Below are 18,703 nucleotides of genomic sequence, written 5' to 3'. Positions count from 1 at the left end.
GAGGATCTCATCTCGGTACCTAATGGCAGTCAGGCTACCTCTGGTGAGCACATGGAGGGCTGTGCGGCCCTCCAAAGAAATGCCATCCCACACCATTACTGACCCACTGCCAAACCGGTCATGCTGAAGGATGTTGCAGGCAGCAGATCGCTCTCCACGGCGTCTCCAGACTCTGTCACGTCTGTCACATGTGCTCAGTGTGAACCTGCTTTCATCTGTGAAGAGCACAGGGCGCCATTGGAGAATTTGCCAATCCTGGTGTTCTGTGGCAAATGCCAAGCGTCCTGCACGGTGTTGGGCTGAGAGCACAACCCCCATCTGTGGACATCGAGCACTCAGACCATCCTCTTGGAGACAGTTTCTAACTGTTTGTGCAGACACATGCACATTTGTGGCCTGCTGGAGGTCATTTTGCAGGGCTCTGGCAGTGCTCCTCCTGTTCCTCCTTGCACAAAGGCAGTGGTAGTGGTCCTGCTGCTGGGTTGTTGCCCTCCTACGGCCCCCTCCACGTCTCCTGGTGTACTGCCTGTCTTCTGGTAGCGTCTTCAGCCTCTGGACACTACACTGACAGACACAGCAAACCTTCTTGCCACAGCTCGCATTGATGTGCCATCCTGGATGAGCTGCACTACCTGAGCCTCTTGTGTGGGTTGTAGAGTCCGTCTCATGCTACCACGTGTGTGAAAGCACAACCAACATTCAAAAGTCACCAAAACATCAGCCAGAAAGCATTGGTACTGAGATGTGGTCTGTGATCCCCACCTGCAGAACCTCTCCTTTATTGAGGGTGTCTTGATAATTGCCAGTAATTTCCATCTGTTGTCTATTCCATTTGCACAACAGCATGTGAAATTGATTGTCAGTCAGTGTTGCTTCCTAAGTGGACAGTTTGATTTCACTGAAATTTTCTCTGCCAGAGTGGGAAAGCCAATGACTGAGGGCAGATATTAATAGCCTAGAGAAGGACCATGGTTATTGCCCCCCCTGGCTCAAAACATCTGCCCCCAGCCACACCAGAAAAGGTCTTCCCAAATTTTCTCTGCCAGAGTGGGAAAGCCAATGACTGAGGGCAGATATTAATAGCCTAGAGAAGGACCATGGTTATTGCCCCCCCTGGCTCAAAACATCTGCCCCCAGCCACACCAGAAAAGGTCTTCCCATTCCCCTGTTGCGATGGGATATGGGGTAATAAGGGATTAATGTCACCTTGCTATTGTAAGGTGACATTAAGCCTGGTTAATAATGGAGAGGTGTCAATAAGACACCTCTCCATTATTAAACCATTAGTAGGAAAGGGTTAAAAATACGTCTTATTGACGCCTCTCCATTATTAACCAGGCTTAATGTCACCTTACAATAGCAAGGTGACATTAATCCCTTATTACCCTATATGCCATCGCAACAGGGGAATGGGAAGAGAGAGGTTTAGTGCCGGAATAGGCGCATCTTCCAGATGTGCCTTTTCTGGGGTGGCTGGGGGCAGATGTTTTTAGCCAGGGGGGGGCCAATAACCATGGACCCTCTCCAGGCTATTAATATCTGCCCTCAGTCCCTGGCTTTACCACTCTGGCGGAGAAAATTGCGCGGGAGCCCACGCCAGTTTTTTCCGTGAATTAACCCTTTAATTTAATATCTAGAGCTCCCAAATTTCTAACATTATTAGTGAGGGATATTTCAAAATATAACGGATGTGTAATGGTTTACTGCATGTAATCATGTCTCATATCCTGTCGGGTTCGGGAATTATTTAGCAAAAACCGACAATTGAATTACCGGCTGTTCTGCTATCTAGCACTGTATGAAATATGAATATATATATGTGTCTCACTGATATATATATATATATATATATATATATATATATATATATATATATATATACAGTTAGGTCCATATATATTTGGACAGAGACAACATTTTTCTAATTTTGGTTATAGACATCACCACAATGAATTTTAAACAAAACAATTCAGATGCAGTTGAAGTTCAGACTTTCAGCTTTCATTTGAGGGTATCCACATTAAAATTGAATGAAGGGTTTAGGAGTTTCAGCTCCTTAACATGTGCCACCCTGTTTTTAAAGGGACCAAAAGTAATTGGACAGATTCAATAATTGTAATAAAATGTTCATTTTTAGTACTTGGTTGAAAACTCTTTGTTGGCAATGACTGCCTGAAGTCTTGGACTCATGGACATCACCAGATGCTGTGTTTCCTCCTTTTTGATGCTCTGTCTTCACTGTGGTGGTTTTCAGTTGCTGTTTGTTTGTGGCCTTTCTGTCTGAAGTTTAGTCTTTAATAAGTGAAATGCTGCTCAGTTGGGTTGAGATCAGCTGACTGACTTGGCCATTCAAAAATATTCCACTTCTTTGCTTTAATAAACCCCTGGGTTGCTTTGACTTTATGTTTTGGGTCATTGTCCATCTGTAGTATGAAACGACGACCAATCAGTTTGGCTGCATTTGGCTGGATCTGAGCACACAGTATGGCGGCTCTGAATACCTCAGAATTCATTCTTCTGTCCTGTGTCACATCATCAATAAACACTAGCGACCCAGTGCCACTGGCAGCCATGCATGCCCGCGCCATCACACTGCCTCCGCCGTGTTTTACAGGTGATGTGGTATGCTTTGGATCATGAGCTGTACCACGCCTTCGCCATACTTTTCTCTTTCCATCATTCTGGTAGAGGTTGATCTTGGTTCCATCTGTCCATAGAATGTTCTTCCAGAACTGTGCGGCTTTTTTAGATGTTTTTAGCCTTTTTATTCTTGATGCTTATGAGTGGCTGCACCGTGCAGTGAACCCTCTGTATTACTTTCATGCAGTCTTCTCTTTATGGTAGATTTGGATATTGATCTGCCGACCTCCTGGAGAGTGTTGGTCACTTGGTCGGCTGTTGTGAAGGGGTTTCTCTTCACCATGGAGATTATTCTGCGATCATCCACCACTGTTGTCTTCCGTGGGCGCCCTGGTCTTTTTGCATTGATGAGTTCACCAGGCTTTCTTTCTTTCTCAGGATGCACCAAACTGTAGATTTCGCCACTCCTAATATTGTAGCAATTTCTCGGATGGTTTTTTCTGTTTTCGCAGCTTAAGGATGGCTTGTTTCACCTGCATGGAGAGCTCCTTTACCGCATGTTTACTTCACAGCAAAACCTTCCAAATGCAGCACCGCACCTCAAATCAACTCCAGGCCTTTTATCTGCTTAATTGAGAATGACATAACGAAGGGATTGCCCACACCTGTCCATGAAATAGCCTTGGAGTCAATTGTCCAATTACTTTTGGTCCCTTTAAAAACAGGGTGGCACATGTTAAGGAGCTGAAACTCCTAAACCCTTCATCCAATTTTAATGTGGATACCCTCAAATGAAAGCGAAAAGTCTGAACTTCAACTGCATCTGAATTGTTTTGTTTAAAATTCATTGTGGTAATGTCTATAACCAAAATTAGAAAACTGTTGTCTCTGTCCAAATATATATGGACCTAACTGTATATATATATATATATATATATATATATATATATATATATATATATATATATATAATGTATATATACACAGAGGTCCAAAAGTAGGTGGACAGGATGTGTTATAGGGTTATGAAGGGGGAGATTTATCAAACATGGTATAAAGTGAAACTGACTCAGTTACACTTAACAACCAATCAGATTCCAGCTTTCATTTTCCAAAGCGTCTTTGAATAATGAATAGTGGAATCTGATTGGTTGCTAGGGGCAACTGAGTCAGTTTCACTTTACACCATGTTTGATAAATCTCCCCCTTCATAACCCTATAACACATCCTGTCCACCTACTTTTGGACCTCTGTGTATATATATATATATATATATATATAACTGTATACCGTATATGTTTTCACGAATATTTGAGCCGATGGATCCATTATATGTCCATTTTGCAAGCCGGCGAGAGAATCTGGCCATACGGATGTCGCACAGATACTTTTTGGAGAAAAAAATCGCATCCTCGCATTGAATACGGATGACATGCGGATCACTGTTCATGAACATTTCTACGTATCTCGGTCGTAAAAAAACGGACCGTATTTTTCTATGTTAGATGTGACTCCGGCCTGAGAAATATACGGAGCGGTCGCTGGGGGCCAGAAATGTGACCTGCGGGGTCCTAACACCAAACATCATACATTTACTGTCTAGCGCCCCTCCATGGTCACTACTGTAACTGCCTTTTATTAGTTGGGGGCGAAAACGCTTTGATCTGTTGCTGCGATAAAATAATCTGATTTTATGTTAAAAAAAAATCCAACTCTGATTTAACATAGCAGCGATAATCTCACTCCCTTTTACTGTTCAGTACTGAATGTTTGTTACAATGTATCAGTGCAGACAATCCTGTGAGAAACTCAGCCCAGATTTCAGAATGACACATTGTAACGAACCCATCAGGATGAGACAGAGAACGGTGATGTGTTCAGATCAGTAAATTGTCTACTGGATCCATTGTAACAAACCATCAGCTGTGAGACGGTTCAGGTCCATTAACGTTATTAACCTCTGCATGTAAACACTACTGTTCTCATTCATGACTCCATGACTTATTTCCGCAGGACTGTGCACCGGCCCTTTAATAACGTATGGCTTCTTTTCTTGCCCCCCCCAGGTTGTACGCAGTCGGGGGCAGAGACGGCAGCTCCTGCCTCAAATCCATGGAATGTTTTGATCCTCACACGAACAAGTGGAGCATGTGTGCGCCGATGTCGAAAAGACGAGGAGGCGTTGGGGTGGCCACGTACAACGGATTCCTGTACGCCGTCGGGGGCCATGATGCGCCAGCGTCAAACCTGTGCTCCCGGCTATCAGACTGCATGGAGAGGTGAGCGGAGACAGGAGCCAACACTGGCAGACACCGCCACATAGGGGCGCTCCGCTACATGACAGGCAGATAATGAGCGAGACCCTGCACCCCTAATCCGCTGCCCCCCATGTGACAGTAATACATAATGTACAATGTACAGAGCCCAGCACATAAGTATTCACACCCCGTCCGGAGCCCCCTCTGATCGCTACGTCAAAGAATCACATGACAAAAAGCAAATCAGCAAGAAAAGTGACAGCCCCCCAAATTATATACCTCCATACACCATTGTGTCATTATACTGTACCCCGAGTGTCATTATCCTGTACCCCGAGTGTCATTATCCTGTACCCCGAGTGTCAGTGTCATTATCCTGCACCCCGAGTGTCATTATCCTGTACCCCGAGTGTCATTATCCTGTACCCCGAGTGTCAGTGTCATTATCCTGTACCCCGACTGTCATTATCCTGTACCCCGAGTGTCAGCGTCATTATCCTGCACGCCGAGTGTCAGTGTCATTATCCTGTACCCCGAGTGTCATTATCCTGTACCCCGACTGTCATTATCCTGTACCCCGAGTGTCAGTGTCATTATTCTGTACCCCGAGTGTCAGTGTCATTATCCTGTACCCCGAGTGTCATTATCCTGTACCCCGACTGTCATTATCCTGTACCCCGAGTGTCAGTGTCATTATCCTGTACACCGAGTGTCAGTGTCATTATCCTGTACCCCGAGTGTCAGTGTCATTATCCTGCACCCCAGTGTCAGTGTCATTATCCTGTACCCCGAGTGTCAGTGTCATTATCCTGCACCCCAGTGTCAGTGTCATTATCCTGTACCCCGAGTGTCAGTGTCATTATCCTGTACCCCGAGTGTCAGTGTCATTATCCTGTACCCCAGTGTCAGTGTCATTATTCTGTACCCCGAGTGTCATTATCCTGTACCCCGAGTGTCAGCGTCATTATCCTGTACCCCGAGTGTCATTATCCTGTACCCCGAGTGTCAGTGTCATTATCCTGTACCCCAGTGTCAGTGTCATTATCCTGTACCCCGAATGTTAGTGTCATTATCCTGTACCCCGAGTGTCAGTGTCATTATCCTGTACCCCGAGTGTCAGTGTCATTATCCTGTACCCCGAGTGTCAGTGTCATTATCCTGTACCCCGAGTGTCAGTGTCATTATCCTGTACCCCGAGTGTCAGTGTCATTATCCTGTACCCCGAGTGTCAGTGTCATTATCCTGTACCCCAGTGTCAGTGTCATTATCCTGTACCCCGAGTGTCAGTGTCATTATCCTGTACCCCAGTGTCAGTGTCATTATCATGTACCCCGAGTGTCAGTTTCATTATCCTGTACCCCGAATGTCAGTGTCATTATCCTGTACCCCGAGTGTCAGTGTCATTATCCTGTACCCCGAGTGTCAGTGTCATTATCCTGTACCCCCAGTGTCATTATCCTGTACCCCGAGTGTCAGTGTCATTATCTTGTACCCCGAGTGTCAGTGTCATTATCTTGTACCCCGAGTGTCAGTGTCATTATCCTGTACCCCGAATGTCAGTGTCATTATCCTGTACCCACAGTGTCAGTGTCATTATCCTGTACCCCGAGTGTCAGTGTCATTATCCTGTACCCCGAGGGTCAGTGTCATTATCCTGTACCCCGAGTGTCAGCGTCATTATCCTGTACCCCGAGTGTCAGTGTCATTATCCTGTACCCCGAGTGTCAGTGTCATTATCCTGTACCCTGAGTGTCGGTGTCATTATCCTGTACCCCAGTGTCAGTGTCATTATTCTGTACCCCGAGTGTCAGCGTCATTATCCTGTACCCCAGTGTCAGTGTCATTATCCTGTACCCCGAGTGTCATTATCCTGTACCCCGAGAGTCAGTGTCATTATCCTGTACCCCGGGTGTCAGTGTCATTATCCTGTACCCCGAGTGTCAGTGTCATTATCCTGTACCCCGAGTGTCAGTGTCATTATCCTGTACCCCGAGTGTCAGTGTCATTATCCTGTACCCCGAGTGTCAGTGTCATTATCCTGTACCCCGAGTGTCAGTGTCATTATCCTGTACCCCGAGTGTCAGTGTCATTATCCTGTACCCCGAGTCAGTGTCATTATCCTGTACCCCGAGTGTCAGTGTCATTATCTTGTACCCCGAGTGTCAGTGTCATTATCTTGTACCCCGAGAGTCAGTGTCATTATCCTGTACCCCGGTTGTCAGTGTCATTATCCTGTACCCCGAGTGTCAGTGTCATTATCCTGTACCCCGGGTGTCAGTGTCATTATCCTGTACCCCGGTTGTCAGTGTCATTATCCTGTACCCCGAGTGTCAGTGTCATTATCCTGTACCCCGAGTCAGTGTCATTATCCTGTACCCCGAGTGTCAGTGTCATTATCTTGTACCCCGAGTGTCAGTGTCATTATCTTGTACCCCGAGAGTCAGTGTCATTATCCTGTACCCCGGTTGTCAGTGTCATTATCCTGTACCCCGGTTGTCAGTGTCATTATCCTGTACCCCGAGTGTCAGTGTCATTATCCTGTACCCCGAGTGTCAGTGTCATTATCCTGTACCCCGAGTGTCAGTGTCATTATCCTGTACCCCGAGTGTCAGTGTCATTATCCTGTACCCCGAGTGTCAGTGTCATTATCCTGTACCCCGAGTGTCAGTGTCATTATCCTGTACCCCGAGTGTCAGTGTCATTATCCTGTACCCCGAGTGTCAGTGTCATTATCTTGTACCCCGAGAGTCAGTGTCATTATCCTGTACCCTGGTTGTCAGTGTCATTATCCTGTACCCCGAGTGTCAGTGTCATTATCCTGTACCCCGAGTGTCAGTGTCATTATCCTGTACCCCGAGTGTCAGTGTCATTATCCTGTACCCCCCGTGTCAGTGTCATTATCCTGTACCCCGAGTGTCAGTGTCATTATCCTGTACCCCGAGTGTCAGTGTCATTATCCTGTACCCCGAGTGTCAGTGTCATTATCCTGTACCCCGAGTGTCAGTGTCATTATCCTGTACCCCCAGTGTCATTATCCTGTACTCCGAGTGTCAGTGTCATTATCCTGTACCCCGAGTGTCAGTGTCATTATCCTGTACCCCGGGTGTCAGTGTCATTATCCTGTACCCCGAGTGTCAGTGTCATTATCCTGTACCCCGAATGTCAGTGTCATTATCCTGTACCCACAGTGTCAGTGTCATTATCCTGTACCCCGAGTGTCAGTGTCATTATCCTGTACCCCGAGTGTCAGTGTCATTATCCTGTACCCCGAGTGTCAGTGTCATTATCTTGTACCCCGAGTGTCAGTGTCATTATCCTGTACCCCAGTGTCAGTGTCATTATCCTGTACCCCGAGTGCCATTATCCTGTACCTCCGAGAGTCAGTGTCATTATCCTGTACCCCAGTGTCATTATCCTGTACCCCAGTGTCAGTGTCATTATCCTGTACCCCGAGTGCCATTATCCTGTACCCCGAGTGTCAGTGTCATTATCCTGTACCCCAGTGTCATTATCCTGTACCCCAGTGTCAGCGTCATTATCCTGTACCCCCAGTGTCAGTGTCATTGTCCTGTACCCCGTGTGTCAGTGTCATTATCCTGTACCCCAAGTGTCAGTGTCATTATCCTGTACCCCGAGTGTCAGTGTCATTATCCTGTACCCCGAGTGTCAGTGTCATTATCCTGTACCTCGAGTGTCAGTGTCATTATCCTGTACCCCAGTGTCAGTGTCATTATCCTGTACCCCCAGTGTCAGTGTCATTATCCTGTACCCCGAGTGTCATTATCCTGTACCCCGAGTGTCAGTGTCATTATCCTGTACCCCGAGAGTCAGTGTCATTATCCTGTACCCCCAGTGTCAGTGTCATTATCCTGTACCCCGAGTGTCAGTGTCATTATCCTGTACCCCGAGTGTCAGTGTCATTATCCTGTACCCCGAGTGTCAGTGTCATTATCCTGTACCCCGAGTGTCATTATCCTGTACCCCGAGTGTCAGTGTCATTATCCTGTACCCCGAGAGTCAGTGTCATTATCCTGTACACCCAGTGTCAGTGTCATTATCCTGTACCCCGAGTGTCAGTGTCATTATCCTGTACCCCGAGTGTCAGTGTCATTATCCTGTACCCCGAGTGTCAGTGTCATTATCCTGTACCCCGAGTGTCAGTGTCATTATCCTGTACCCCGAGTGTCAGTGTCATTATCCTGTACCCCCAGTGTCAGTGTCATTATCCTGTACCCCGAGTGTCAGTGTCATTATCCTGTACCCCGAGTGTCAGTGTCATTATGCTGTACCCCGAGTGTCAGTGTCATTATCCTGTACCCCGAGTGTCAGTGTCATTATCCTGTACCCTGAGTGTCAGTGTCATTATCCTGTACCCCGAGTGTCATTATCCTGTACCCCGAGTGTCAGTGTCATTATCCTGTACCCCGAGTGTCAGTGTCATTATGCTGTACCCCGAGTGTCAGTGTCATTATCCTGTACCCCCAGTGTCAGTGTCATTATCCTGTACCCCGAGTGTCAGTGTCATTATCCTGTACCCCGAGTGTCAGTGTCATTATCCTGTACCCCGAGTGTCAGTGTCATTATCCTGTACCCCGAGTGTCAGCGTCATTATCCTGTACCCCGAGTGTCAGTGTCATTATCCTGTACCCCAGTGTCAGTGTCATTATCCTGTACCCCGAGTGTCAGTGTCATTATCCTGTATCACAAGTGTCAGTGTCATTATCCTGTACCCCGAGTGTCATTATCCTGTACCCCGAGAGTCAGTGTCATTATTCTGTACCCCGAGTGTCAGTGTCATTATCCTGTACCCCGAGTGTCAGTGTCATTATCCTGTACCCCGAGTGTCAGTGTCATTATCCTGTACCCCGAGTGTCAGTGTCATTATCCTGTACCCCGAATGTCAGTGTCATTATCCTGTACCCCGAGTGTCAGTGTCATTATCCTGTACCCCGGGTGTCAGTGTCATTATCCTGTACCCCGAGTGTCAGGGTCATTATACTGTATCCCGAGTGTCAGTGTCATTATCCTGTACCCCAAGTGTCAGTGTCATTATCCTGTACCCCGAGTGTCAGTGTCATTATCCTGTACCCCGAGTGTCAGTGTCATTATCCTGTACCCCGAGTGTCAGTGTCATTATCCTGTACCCCGAGTGTCAGTGTCATTATCTTGTACCCCGAGTGTCAGTGTCATTATCTTGTACCCCGAGAGTCAGTGTCATTATCCTGTACCCCGGGTGTCAGTGTCATTATCCTGTACCCCGAGTGTCAGTGTCATTATCCTGTACCCCGGGTGTCAGTGTCATTATCCTGTACCCCGAGTGTCAGTGTCATTATCCTGTACCCCGGGTGTCAGTGTCATTATCCTGTACCCCGAGTGTCAGTGTCATTATCCTGTACCCCGGGTGTCAGTGTCATTATCCTGTACCCCGAGAGTCAGTGTCATTATCCTGTACCCCGGGTGTCAGTGTCATTATCCTGTACCCCGAGTGTCAGGGTCATTATCCTGTACCCCGAGTGTCAGTGTCATTATCCTGTACCCCGAGTGTCAGTGTCATTATCCTGTACCCCGAGTGTCAGTGTCATTATCTTGTACCCCGAGTGTCAGTGTCATTATCCTGTACCCCGAGTGTCAGTGTCATTATCTTGTACCCCGAGTGTCAGTGTCAATATCCTGTACCCCGAGTGTCAGTGTCATTATCTTGTACCCCGAGTGTCAGTGTCATTATCCTGTACCCCAGTGTCAGTGTCATTATCCTGTACCCCGAGTGTCATTATCCTGTACCCCGAGAGTCAGTGTCATTATCCTGTACCCCGGGTGTCAGTGTCATTATCCTGTACCCCATTGTCAATGTCATTATCCTGTACCCCGAGTGTCAGTGTCATTATCCTGTACCCCAGTGTCATTATCCTGTACCCCAGTGTCAGCGTCATTATCCTGTACCCCCAGTGTCAGTGTCATTGTCCTGTACCCCGTGTGTCAGTGTCATTATCCTGTACCCTGAGTGTCAGTGTCATTATCCTGTACCCCAGTGTCAGTGTCATTATCCTGTACCCCAGTGTCAGTGTCATTATCCTGTACCCCGAGTGTCAGTGTCATTATCCTGTACCCCGAGTGTCAGTGTCATTATCCTGTACCCCGAGTGTCAGTGTCATTATCCTGTACCCCGAGTGTCATTATCCTGTACCCCGAGTGTCAGTGTCATTATCTTGTACCCCCAGTGTCAATGTCATTATCCTGTACCCCGAGTGTCAGCGTCATTATCCTGTACCCCAGTGTCAGTGTCATTATCCTGTACCCCGAGTGTCAGTGTCATTATCCTGTACCCCGAGTGTCAGTGTCATTATCCTGTACCCCAGTGTCAGTGTCATTATCCTGTACCCCGAGTGTCAGTGTCATTATCCTGTACCCCCAGTGTCAGTGTCATTATCCTGTACCCCAGTGTCAGTGTCATTATCCTGTACCCCGAGTGTCAGCGTCATTACCCTGTACCCCGAGTGTCAGCGTCATTACCCTGTACCCCAAGTGTCAGTGTCATTATCCTGTACCCCCAGTGTCAGTGTCATTACCCTGTACCCCGAGTGTCAGCGTCATTACCCTGTACCCCGAGTGTCAGTGTCAGTATCCTGTACCCCCAGTGTCAGTGTCATTACCCTGTACCCCGAGTGTCAGCGTCATTATCCTGTACCCCGAGTGTCAGCGTCATTACCCTGTACCCCGAGTGTCAGTGTCATTACCCTGTACCCCGAGTGTCAGTGTCATTATCCTGTACCCCCAGTGTCAGTGTCATTACCCTGTACCCCGAGTGTCAGCGTCATTACCCTGTACCCCGAGTGTCAGCGTCATTACCCTGTACCCCGAGTGTCAGTGTCATTATCCTGTACCCCCAGTGTCAGTGTCATTATCCTGTACCCCGAGTGTCAGCGTCATTACCCTGTACCCCGAGTGTCAGTGTCATTATCCTGTACCCCCAGTGTCAGTGTGATTATCCTGTACCCCGAGTGTCAGTGTCATTATCCTGTACCCCCAGTGTCAGTGTCATTATCCTGTACCCCGAGTGTCAGTGTCATTATCCTGTACCCCGAGTGTCAGTGTCATTATCCTGTACCCCGAGTGTCAGTGTCATTATCCTGTACCCCGAGTGTCAGTGTCATTATCCTGTACCCCGAGTGTCAGTGTCATTATCCTGTACCCCGTGTGTCAGTGTCATTATCCTGTACCCCGAGTGTCAGTATCATTATCCTGTACCCCGAGTGTCAGTGTCATTATCCTGTACCCCGAGTGTCAGTGTCATTATCCTGTACCCCGAGTGTCAGCGTCATTATCCTGTACCCCGAGTGTCAGTGTCATTATCCTGTACCCCGAGTGTCAGTGTCATTATCCTGTACCCCGAGTGTCAGTGTCATTATCCTGTACCCCGAGTGTCAGTGTCATTATCCTGTACCCCGAGTGTCAGTGTCATTATCCTGTACCCCGAGTGTCAGCGTCATTATCCTGTACCCCGAGTGTCAGTGTCATTATCCTGTACCCCGAGTGTCAGTGTCATTATCCTGTACCCCGAGTGTCAGCGTCTTTATCCTGTACCCCGAGTGTCAGTGTCATTATCCTGTACCCCGAGTGTCAGTGTCATTATCCTGTACCCCGAGTGTCAGTGTCATTATCCTGTACCCCGAGTGTCAGCGTCTTTATCCTGTACCCCGAGTGTCAGTGTCATTATCCTGTACCCCAGTGTCAGTGTCATTATCCTGTACCCCGAGTGTCAGTGTCATTATCCTGTACCCCGAGTGTCAGTGTCATTATCCTGTACCCCAGTGTCAGTGTCATTATCCTGTACCCCGACTGTTAGTGTAATTTTCCGCTGTCAGTATTTTCTGTATTTTGGGATTTTATGTTTTTTTCTGTAGATATGATCCTAAGACTGACAGCTGGACGACGGTGGCGCCGCTGAGCGTGCCTCGGGATGCAGTTGGCGTTTGTTGTCTCGGTGACAGACTTTACGCTGTGGGTGGATACGACGGACAGACGTACCTTAATACCGTGGAGTCCTACGATGCACAGAGCAATGAGTGGACGCAGGTAACTGAAGGGTGCGAGTTGTATCCGGGTGAGGTGCGGTGAGTGGGAAAGTGAGGGGAGATGATGGAGGGTCCGTGCAGCCCCCCGGGAGAGTCATTAACTCCTTCTTACCCATTTCTGATCACAGTTGAGTTGTTCCAATACTGTATTGATTATGAGAATAGCGCCATCGTCTGGGCAGCAATGAGAATTGCGGTGATGCTGAAATGTCTCAGCCACTTACCTGCCTCCATGCTGCAGTGATCATGACTGTGTAACCCCAGAACAGCTCCACCCCAGTCTGCAGGTTGTGTGCGGTATTGCAGGTCAGCTCCATTCATCTCATTGACAAGGACAAGAAAAAGTGGAAAAAGTCGAATCGTCACAATCACAAACATTCCGACCATTACCTTTTTGTGGCGGTCGCAGGGTGACTTATTACCATTTATTGAAGGTTACGTTTTTGTCTCACCAACTTGTGGTGATTCCGCCTCAATGTGCCGCTCGTCCAGAGGAATTATTATAAATGGTGGGATAGGATTAACATCGAGCGTCTTATCTCTGGGATCCCTCTCCGAAAAAAAGGAGCCCTGTTTAATTTTTTTCCCCATCCATTGAGATAGAGAATAACCACACATAGAATAGCAATTCTTTGTAAAATGGTTTTTGGTATTGAGAGGAAAAAAATCAGACGCCCTGTGAATCATAGCTTTGTGACATGCTGACCCCTGATGAATGGAATGATGGAAACCCCTTGCAGTCATTTTCTGGGGTCCGCGCAATGCGAGTCCTGATCATGAATATCTATAAAACTTGACTTTTTTTATTTTCTCATAATTGCAGAATGATGTGCATCTAGTGCCCTCTAGTGTCCACATAAAGATTGCAACAAAAGTATGAAAGTTCTAACCGTGCGTTGTCTGTGTCGTTCGCAGGATGTCCCGCTGAACATTGGACGGGCCGGAGCGTGCGTCGTGGTGATAAAACTGCCATGAATGTATCTGTTGTGTCCGGCTCAGAAAGGACAAGATTGAGTAATGGAAGCAAAACCGACACTGACTCAACGTGGTCAAAAGAAACGTTTTCTGATAAAGTCCGGGGTAAAAAAACTGCCATTTTATAAGAACAAAATATTGTTCGGAATTAGTAAAACAATAAGAAAAGTTTAAAAAAAAATGACAAAGAAATGGCCACATTTTACATCTAGAATAAAACTCTATAAATATATTTTATGTAACATCCGAGAGTGACGGCGCCTTATATTTTAATAGATCTCATTCTGTAAATTAATTAAAGGGGGATTTTTATAAGGAGGATGAAAAATCATTGAAGTAATAGGATTCAGACCGTGTAGATATTCTTCTCCTGGTTTAAGGGATTTTACCTTTTTTATGCACTAAATTGTTTTTTTTCCCCATAAAATGGAGATTTATTACATACAGTGGCATGCAAAAGTTTGGGCACCCCTGGTCAAAAATTGCTGATATTGTGAACAGTTAAGCAAGTGGAAGATGAAATGATCTCTAAAGTTACAGATGACAAATTTACTTTGTATTTTATGAAAATTATATATATATATTAATCTTTAACATTTAAAAAATTACAAAAAGAGAAATGGGCTGATGCAAAAGTTTGTGCACCCTGCATGGTTAGTACCTAGTAGCGCCCCCTTTTGCAAATATCACAACATGTAAATGCTTTTTGACATCAGACAAGAGTCTTTCAATGGATTTTCCTCCATTCTTCCTAGGAGAATTCCTCCAGTTCTGTGAGATTCCAGGGCCGTTTTGCTTCCTCTGCCTTTTTGAGGTCTAGCCATAGATTTTCAATGATGTTAAGATCAGGGGACTGTGAGGGCCATTGTAAAACCTTCATCTTGCGCCATTTGAGGTCGTCTATTGTGGATTATGATGTGTGTTTAGGATCATTATCCATTTGAAGAAGCCATCCTCTTCCTATTCCTCTTTTCATCTTCAGCTTTTTTACAGATTTGTTTGCATCAAGAATTTGTTGTGATTTCATTGAATCCATTCTTCCCTCTACCCGTGAAGCATGATTGATCCACCTCCATGCTTAATGGTTGGTGAGATGTTCTTTTCCTGAAATGTTGTGCCCTTTTCTCCACCTTTGATCATTGAGGCCAGAGATCTATTTTAACCTCATCAGTCCACAGGACTTGTTTCTAAAATGCATCAGGCTTCTTTAGATTTTTTTTTTGCATACGTCTGAATTTAATGGTGAAGACACTGGAGAGGTTTTCTTCTGATGACTCTTCCATGAAGGCGATATTTGTGCAGGTGTCTCTGAACAGTAGAACAATGTACCACAACTCCAGAGTCTGCTAAATCTTTCTGAAGGTCTTTTGCGGTCAAGCGGGGATTCTGATTTGCCTATCTAGCAATCCTGCCAGCAGCTCTTACTGAAATTTTGCTTGGTCTTCCAGAACCTATCTTGACCTCCACTGTTCCTGGTAACTGACATTTATTAATTACATTTCAAACTGAAGAAAGGGCAACTTGAAGACGCTTTGCTATCTTCTTACAGCCTTCTCCTGCCTTGTGGGCTCCACCATTGTCATTCTCAGAGTGCTCGGCAGCTGCTTAGAAGAATTCATGGCTGAAGTTTTTTGGCACAAGGTTAGGAGGCGGCTGGGTTTTTATAAACCTGGAAAATTGAACAAGCCAGAGCCCTAACAGGCTAATTAAGGTCTGAAACCTCGGTCAAAGTTATCTGAGCACAGAAATCTCAAAGGGTGTCCAAACTTTTGCATCGGCCCATGTTTCTTTTTGTAATTTTTAAAATGTAAAAGAGGAAAAAAAAATTGGAGGGGGGGGGGGGGCCTAAAATACATATGAAATGTGTAATGTTTAACTTTAGGCCTTTTAGAAATCATTTTATCTTCAACTTGCTTAACTGTTCACAATAACAGTAATTTTGACCAAGGGGTGTCCAAACTTTTACATGCCACTGTATATGAAGGGACTTAAAGGGAATGTCTCATTTTATCATTTTAAATTCAGCAATGTTATCTCAGCCTGAAAAAAATAATGTTTTTTTCTTAATTTTTTTTAATAATTAAAGGGGTATTCCGCTTTTGGCTTGGCATTTTTTTTCTTAAAATATATGCAGGTCCCAAAAATGGCAGTCTATTATGACACATCTTGTGCTTATGCCATAAATATCTGAGAAAAGGATAATCCTTTTAAAATTTCTACCACAAGACAGGATGACTGTTGATCTTACAATTTTATGCTGTTGAGATGACTGTGCTGTTTCTGAGCCAGTCTACACAGCAAAGCCAAGCAGGAAAATACAGGGGGGGGCAAGAAGTGACAGCCTATTGTATGCGCTCCGCTGGCAAATAGGAAACCTGCAATATCCTTTTATTTCTTTTTAAAGTCACAAAAATTAGAATTTACTAAATAAATATGTTTATAATTATCTGGTGATACATTCCCTTTAAGAAACTTTTTCTGATTGAAAACTCCTTGCATCATCTTAAAGCTGCAAAAGTATATTCAAGTATGAAAAAAAAAGTCCGCAATCCCCCCCAAAAGTAATAATTGTGCTTCCAAACGGCTTCATTTATGACATTGAAGTCCAATTACTTGACTCTTGATGCTTCTGTAGAGACAAATCTATTGTGACAGCACTGGAGTTGCCGGGAGGTAAAAAGAAATGTCATTTCCAGCAGAATCCGTCCCGTTTTATCAATTAAGAAAGATTTAAAGAAAAAAGAAAAAGAAAAAAAAAAAGAAAAGAAAAAGCTCTTTGTATAGATCGTCCTTGGCATGAAATGTAAATGGAAGATGAAACTAACTTTTTCTTAATATTTTTAAGACAATTTATACTTATTTGTAAATTTAAGTAAAATGGAATGAAAATTAGTAAATTTTCTATTCAATTTTTTTTTATTTTATTTGCCTGGTTATCAGAACCACTAAGTGTCCATTGTAGTGTGAAAAACATTCCGTGTAGAGTTTATGGCAGAATATATATATATATTTTTTGTAGTTGTAGCAAATAGTACGACAGTATTATCAAAGCTAAACAGAAGAATGAGAATGTTATAAAATTATCCATTAATATTCAATAAATAGAGATTAAATCATATGGACTCCATTAATGTGATCAATGGTCGCAAATTAGGACCGAGGAGCTCAGAAAAAGACAAATAAAAGAGTAAGAAAATCTCATATTAGGCTGCCGTCACGCTATCAGTATTTGGTCAGTATTTTACATCAGTATTTGTAGCCAAAACCAGGAGTGGGTGATAAATACAGAAGTGGTGCAGATGTTTCTATTATACTTTTCCTAATTGTTCCACTCCTGGTTTTGGCTACAAATACTGATGTAAAATACTGACCAAATACTGATAGTGTGACGGCAGCCTTATATGAGCTCACTGATGGATTCTCAGTTATCTCATTCTGCAGCCATCAATAGACAGTGCAACACAGGGACATAAAGGGAAACAGTGCAAGACTTCTAATGAAACCAAATGGAAACATTGTTTTTTTATCCTTAAATACATGACATTAGGTTCAAATAAATAAACTATATGTATATATTTTTTTCTTCTTGCACAGTCATGGACTTAAGAACAAAAAATAATTTTTCAATTAGGGTTACAAAATAAATAGTATGTATTTACAGTACAGACCAAAAGTTTGGACACACCTTCTCATTTATAGATTTTTCTGTATTTTCATGACTATGAAAATTGTACATTCACACTGAAGGCATCAAAACTATGAATTAACACATGTGGAATTATATACTTAACAAAAAAGTGTGAAACAACTGAAATTATGTCTTATATTCTAGGTTCTTCAAAGTAGCCACCTTTTGCTTTGATGACTGCTTTGCACACTCTTGGCATTCTCTTGATGAGCTTCAAGAGGCAGTCACCGGGAATAGTTTTTACTTCACAGGTGTGCCCTGTCAGGTTTAATAAGTGGGATTTCTTGCCTTATAAATGGGGTTAGGACCATCAGTCGTGTTGTGCAGAAGTCTGGTGGATACACAGTTGATAGTCCTACTGAATAGACTGTTAGAATTTGTATTATGGCAAGAAAAAAGCAGCAAGTAAAGAAAAACGAGTGGCCATCATTACTTTAAGAAATGAAGGTCTTTCAGTCCAAAAAATTGCGAAAACTTTGAAAGTGTCCCCAAAAACCATCAAGCGCTACAAAGAAACTGGCTCACATGAGGACCGCCCCAGGAAAGGAAGACCAAGAGTCACCTCTGCTTCTGAGGATAAGTTTATCCGAGTCACCAGCCTCAGAAATCGCAGGTTAACAGCAGCTCAGATTAGAGACCAGGTCAATGCCACACAGAGTTCTAGCAGCAGACACATCTCTACAACAACTGTTAAGAGGAGACTTTGTGCAGCAGGCCTTCATGGTAACATAGCTGCTAGGAAACCACTGCTAAGGACAGGCAACAAGCAGAAGAGACTTGTTTGGGCTAAAGAATACAAGGAATGGACATTAGACCAGTGAAAATCTGTGCTTTGGTCTGATGAGTCCAAATTTGAGATCTTTGGTTCCAACCACCGTGTCTTTGTGCGGCGCAGAAAAGGTGAACGGATGGACTCTACATGCCTGGTTCCCACCGTGAAGCATGGAGGAGGAGGTGTGATGGTGGGGGGGGGGGGGGGGGGCTTTGCTGGTGACACTGGTGGGGATTTATTCAAAATTGAAGGTATACTGAACCAGCATGGCGACCACAGCATCTTGCAGCGGCATGCTATTCCATCCGGTTTGCGTTTAGTTGGACCATCATTTATTTTTCAACAGGACAATGACCCC

General features: G+C 44.8%; 1 protein-coding gene across 1 annotated transcript in view; it reads left to right on the top strand.

The window, feature by feature from the left end:
* KLHL4 (kelch like family member 4) overlaps nt 1-16,617 on the top strand; it is a 295,029-nt gene extending 278,412 nt beyond the window's left edge. The window contains exons 9-11 of the mRNA XM_069746101.1: nt 4,647-4,859; nt 12,740-12,911; nt 13,826-16,617. Coding sequence (XP_069602202.1) covers nt 4,647-4,859; nt 12,740-12,911; nt 13,826-13,885 — 445 coding nt within the window. The 3' untranslated portion in view covers nt 13,886-16,617. The remainder of the gene's footprint in view (nt 1-4,646; nt 4,860-12,739; nt 12,912-13,825) is intronic.
* Nucleotides 16,618-18,703: the final 2,086 nt, after the last annotated feature.

The sequence above is a fragment of the Ranitomeya imitator genome, chromosome 2 (genome assembly GCF_032444005.1).
Source record: "Ranitomeya imitator isolate aRanImi1 chromosome 2, aRanImi1.pri, whole genome shotgun sequence".
NCBI classification, from domain to species: Eukaryota; Metazoa; Chordata; class Amphibia; order Anura; family Dendrobatidae; genus Ranitomeya; species Ranitomeya imitator.
The sequence above is the reverse complement of the archived record's forward strand: the minus strand, read 5'-3'. Positions and strand labels throughout refer to the sequence as shown.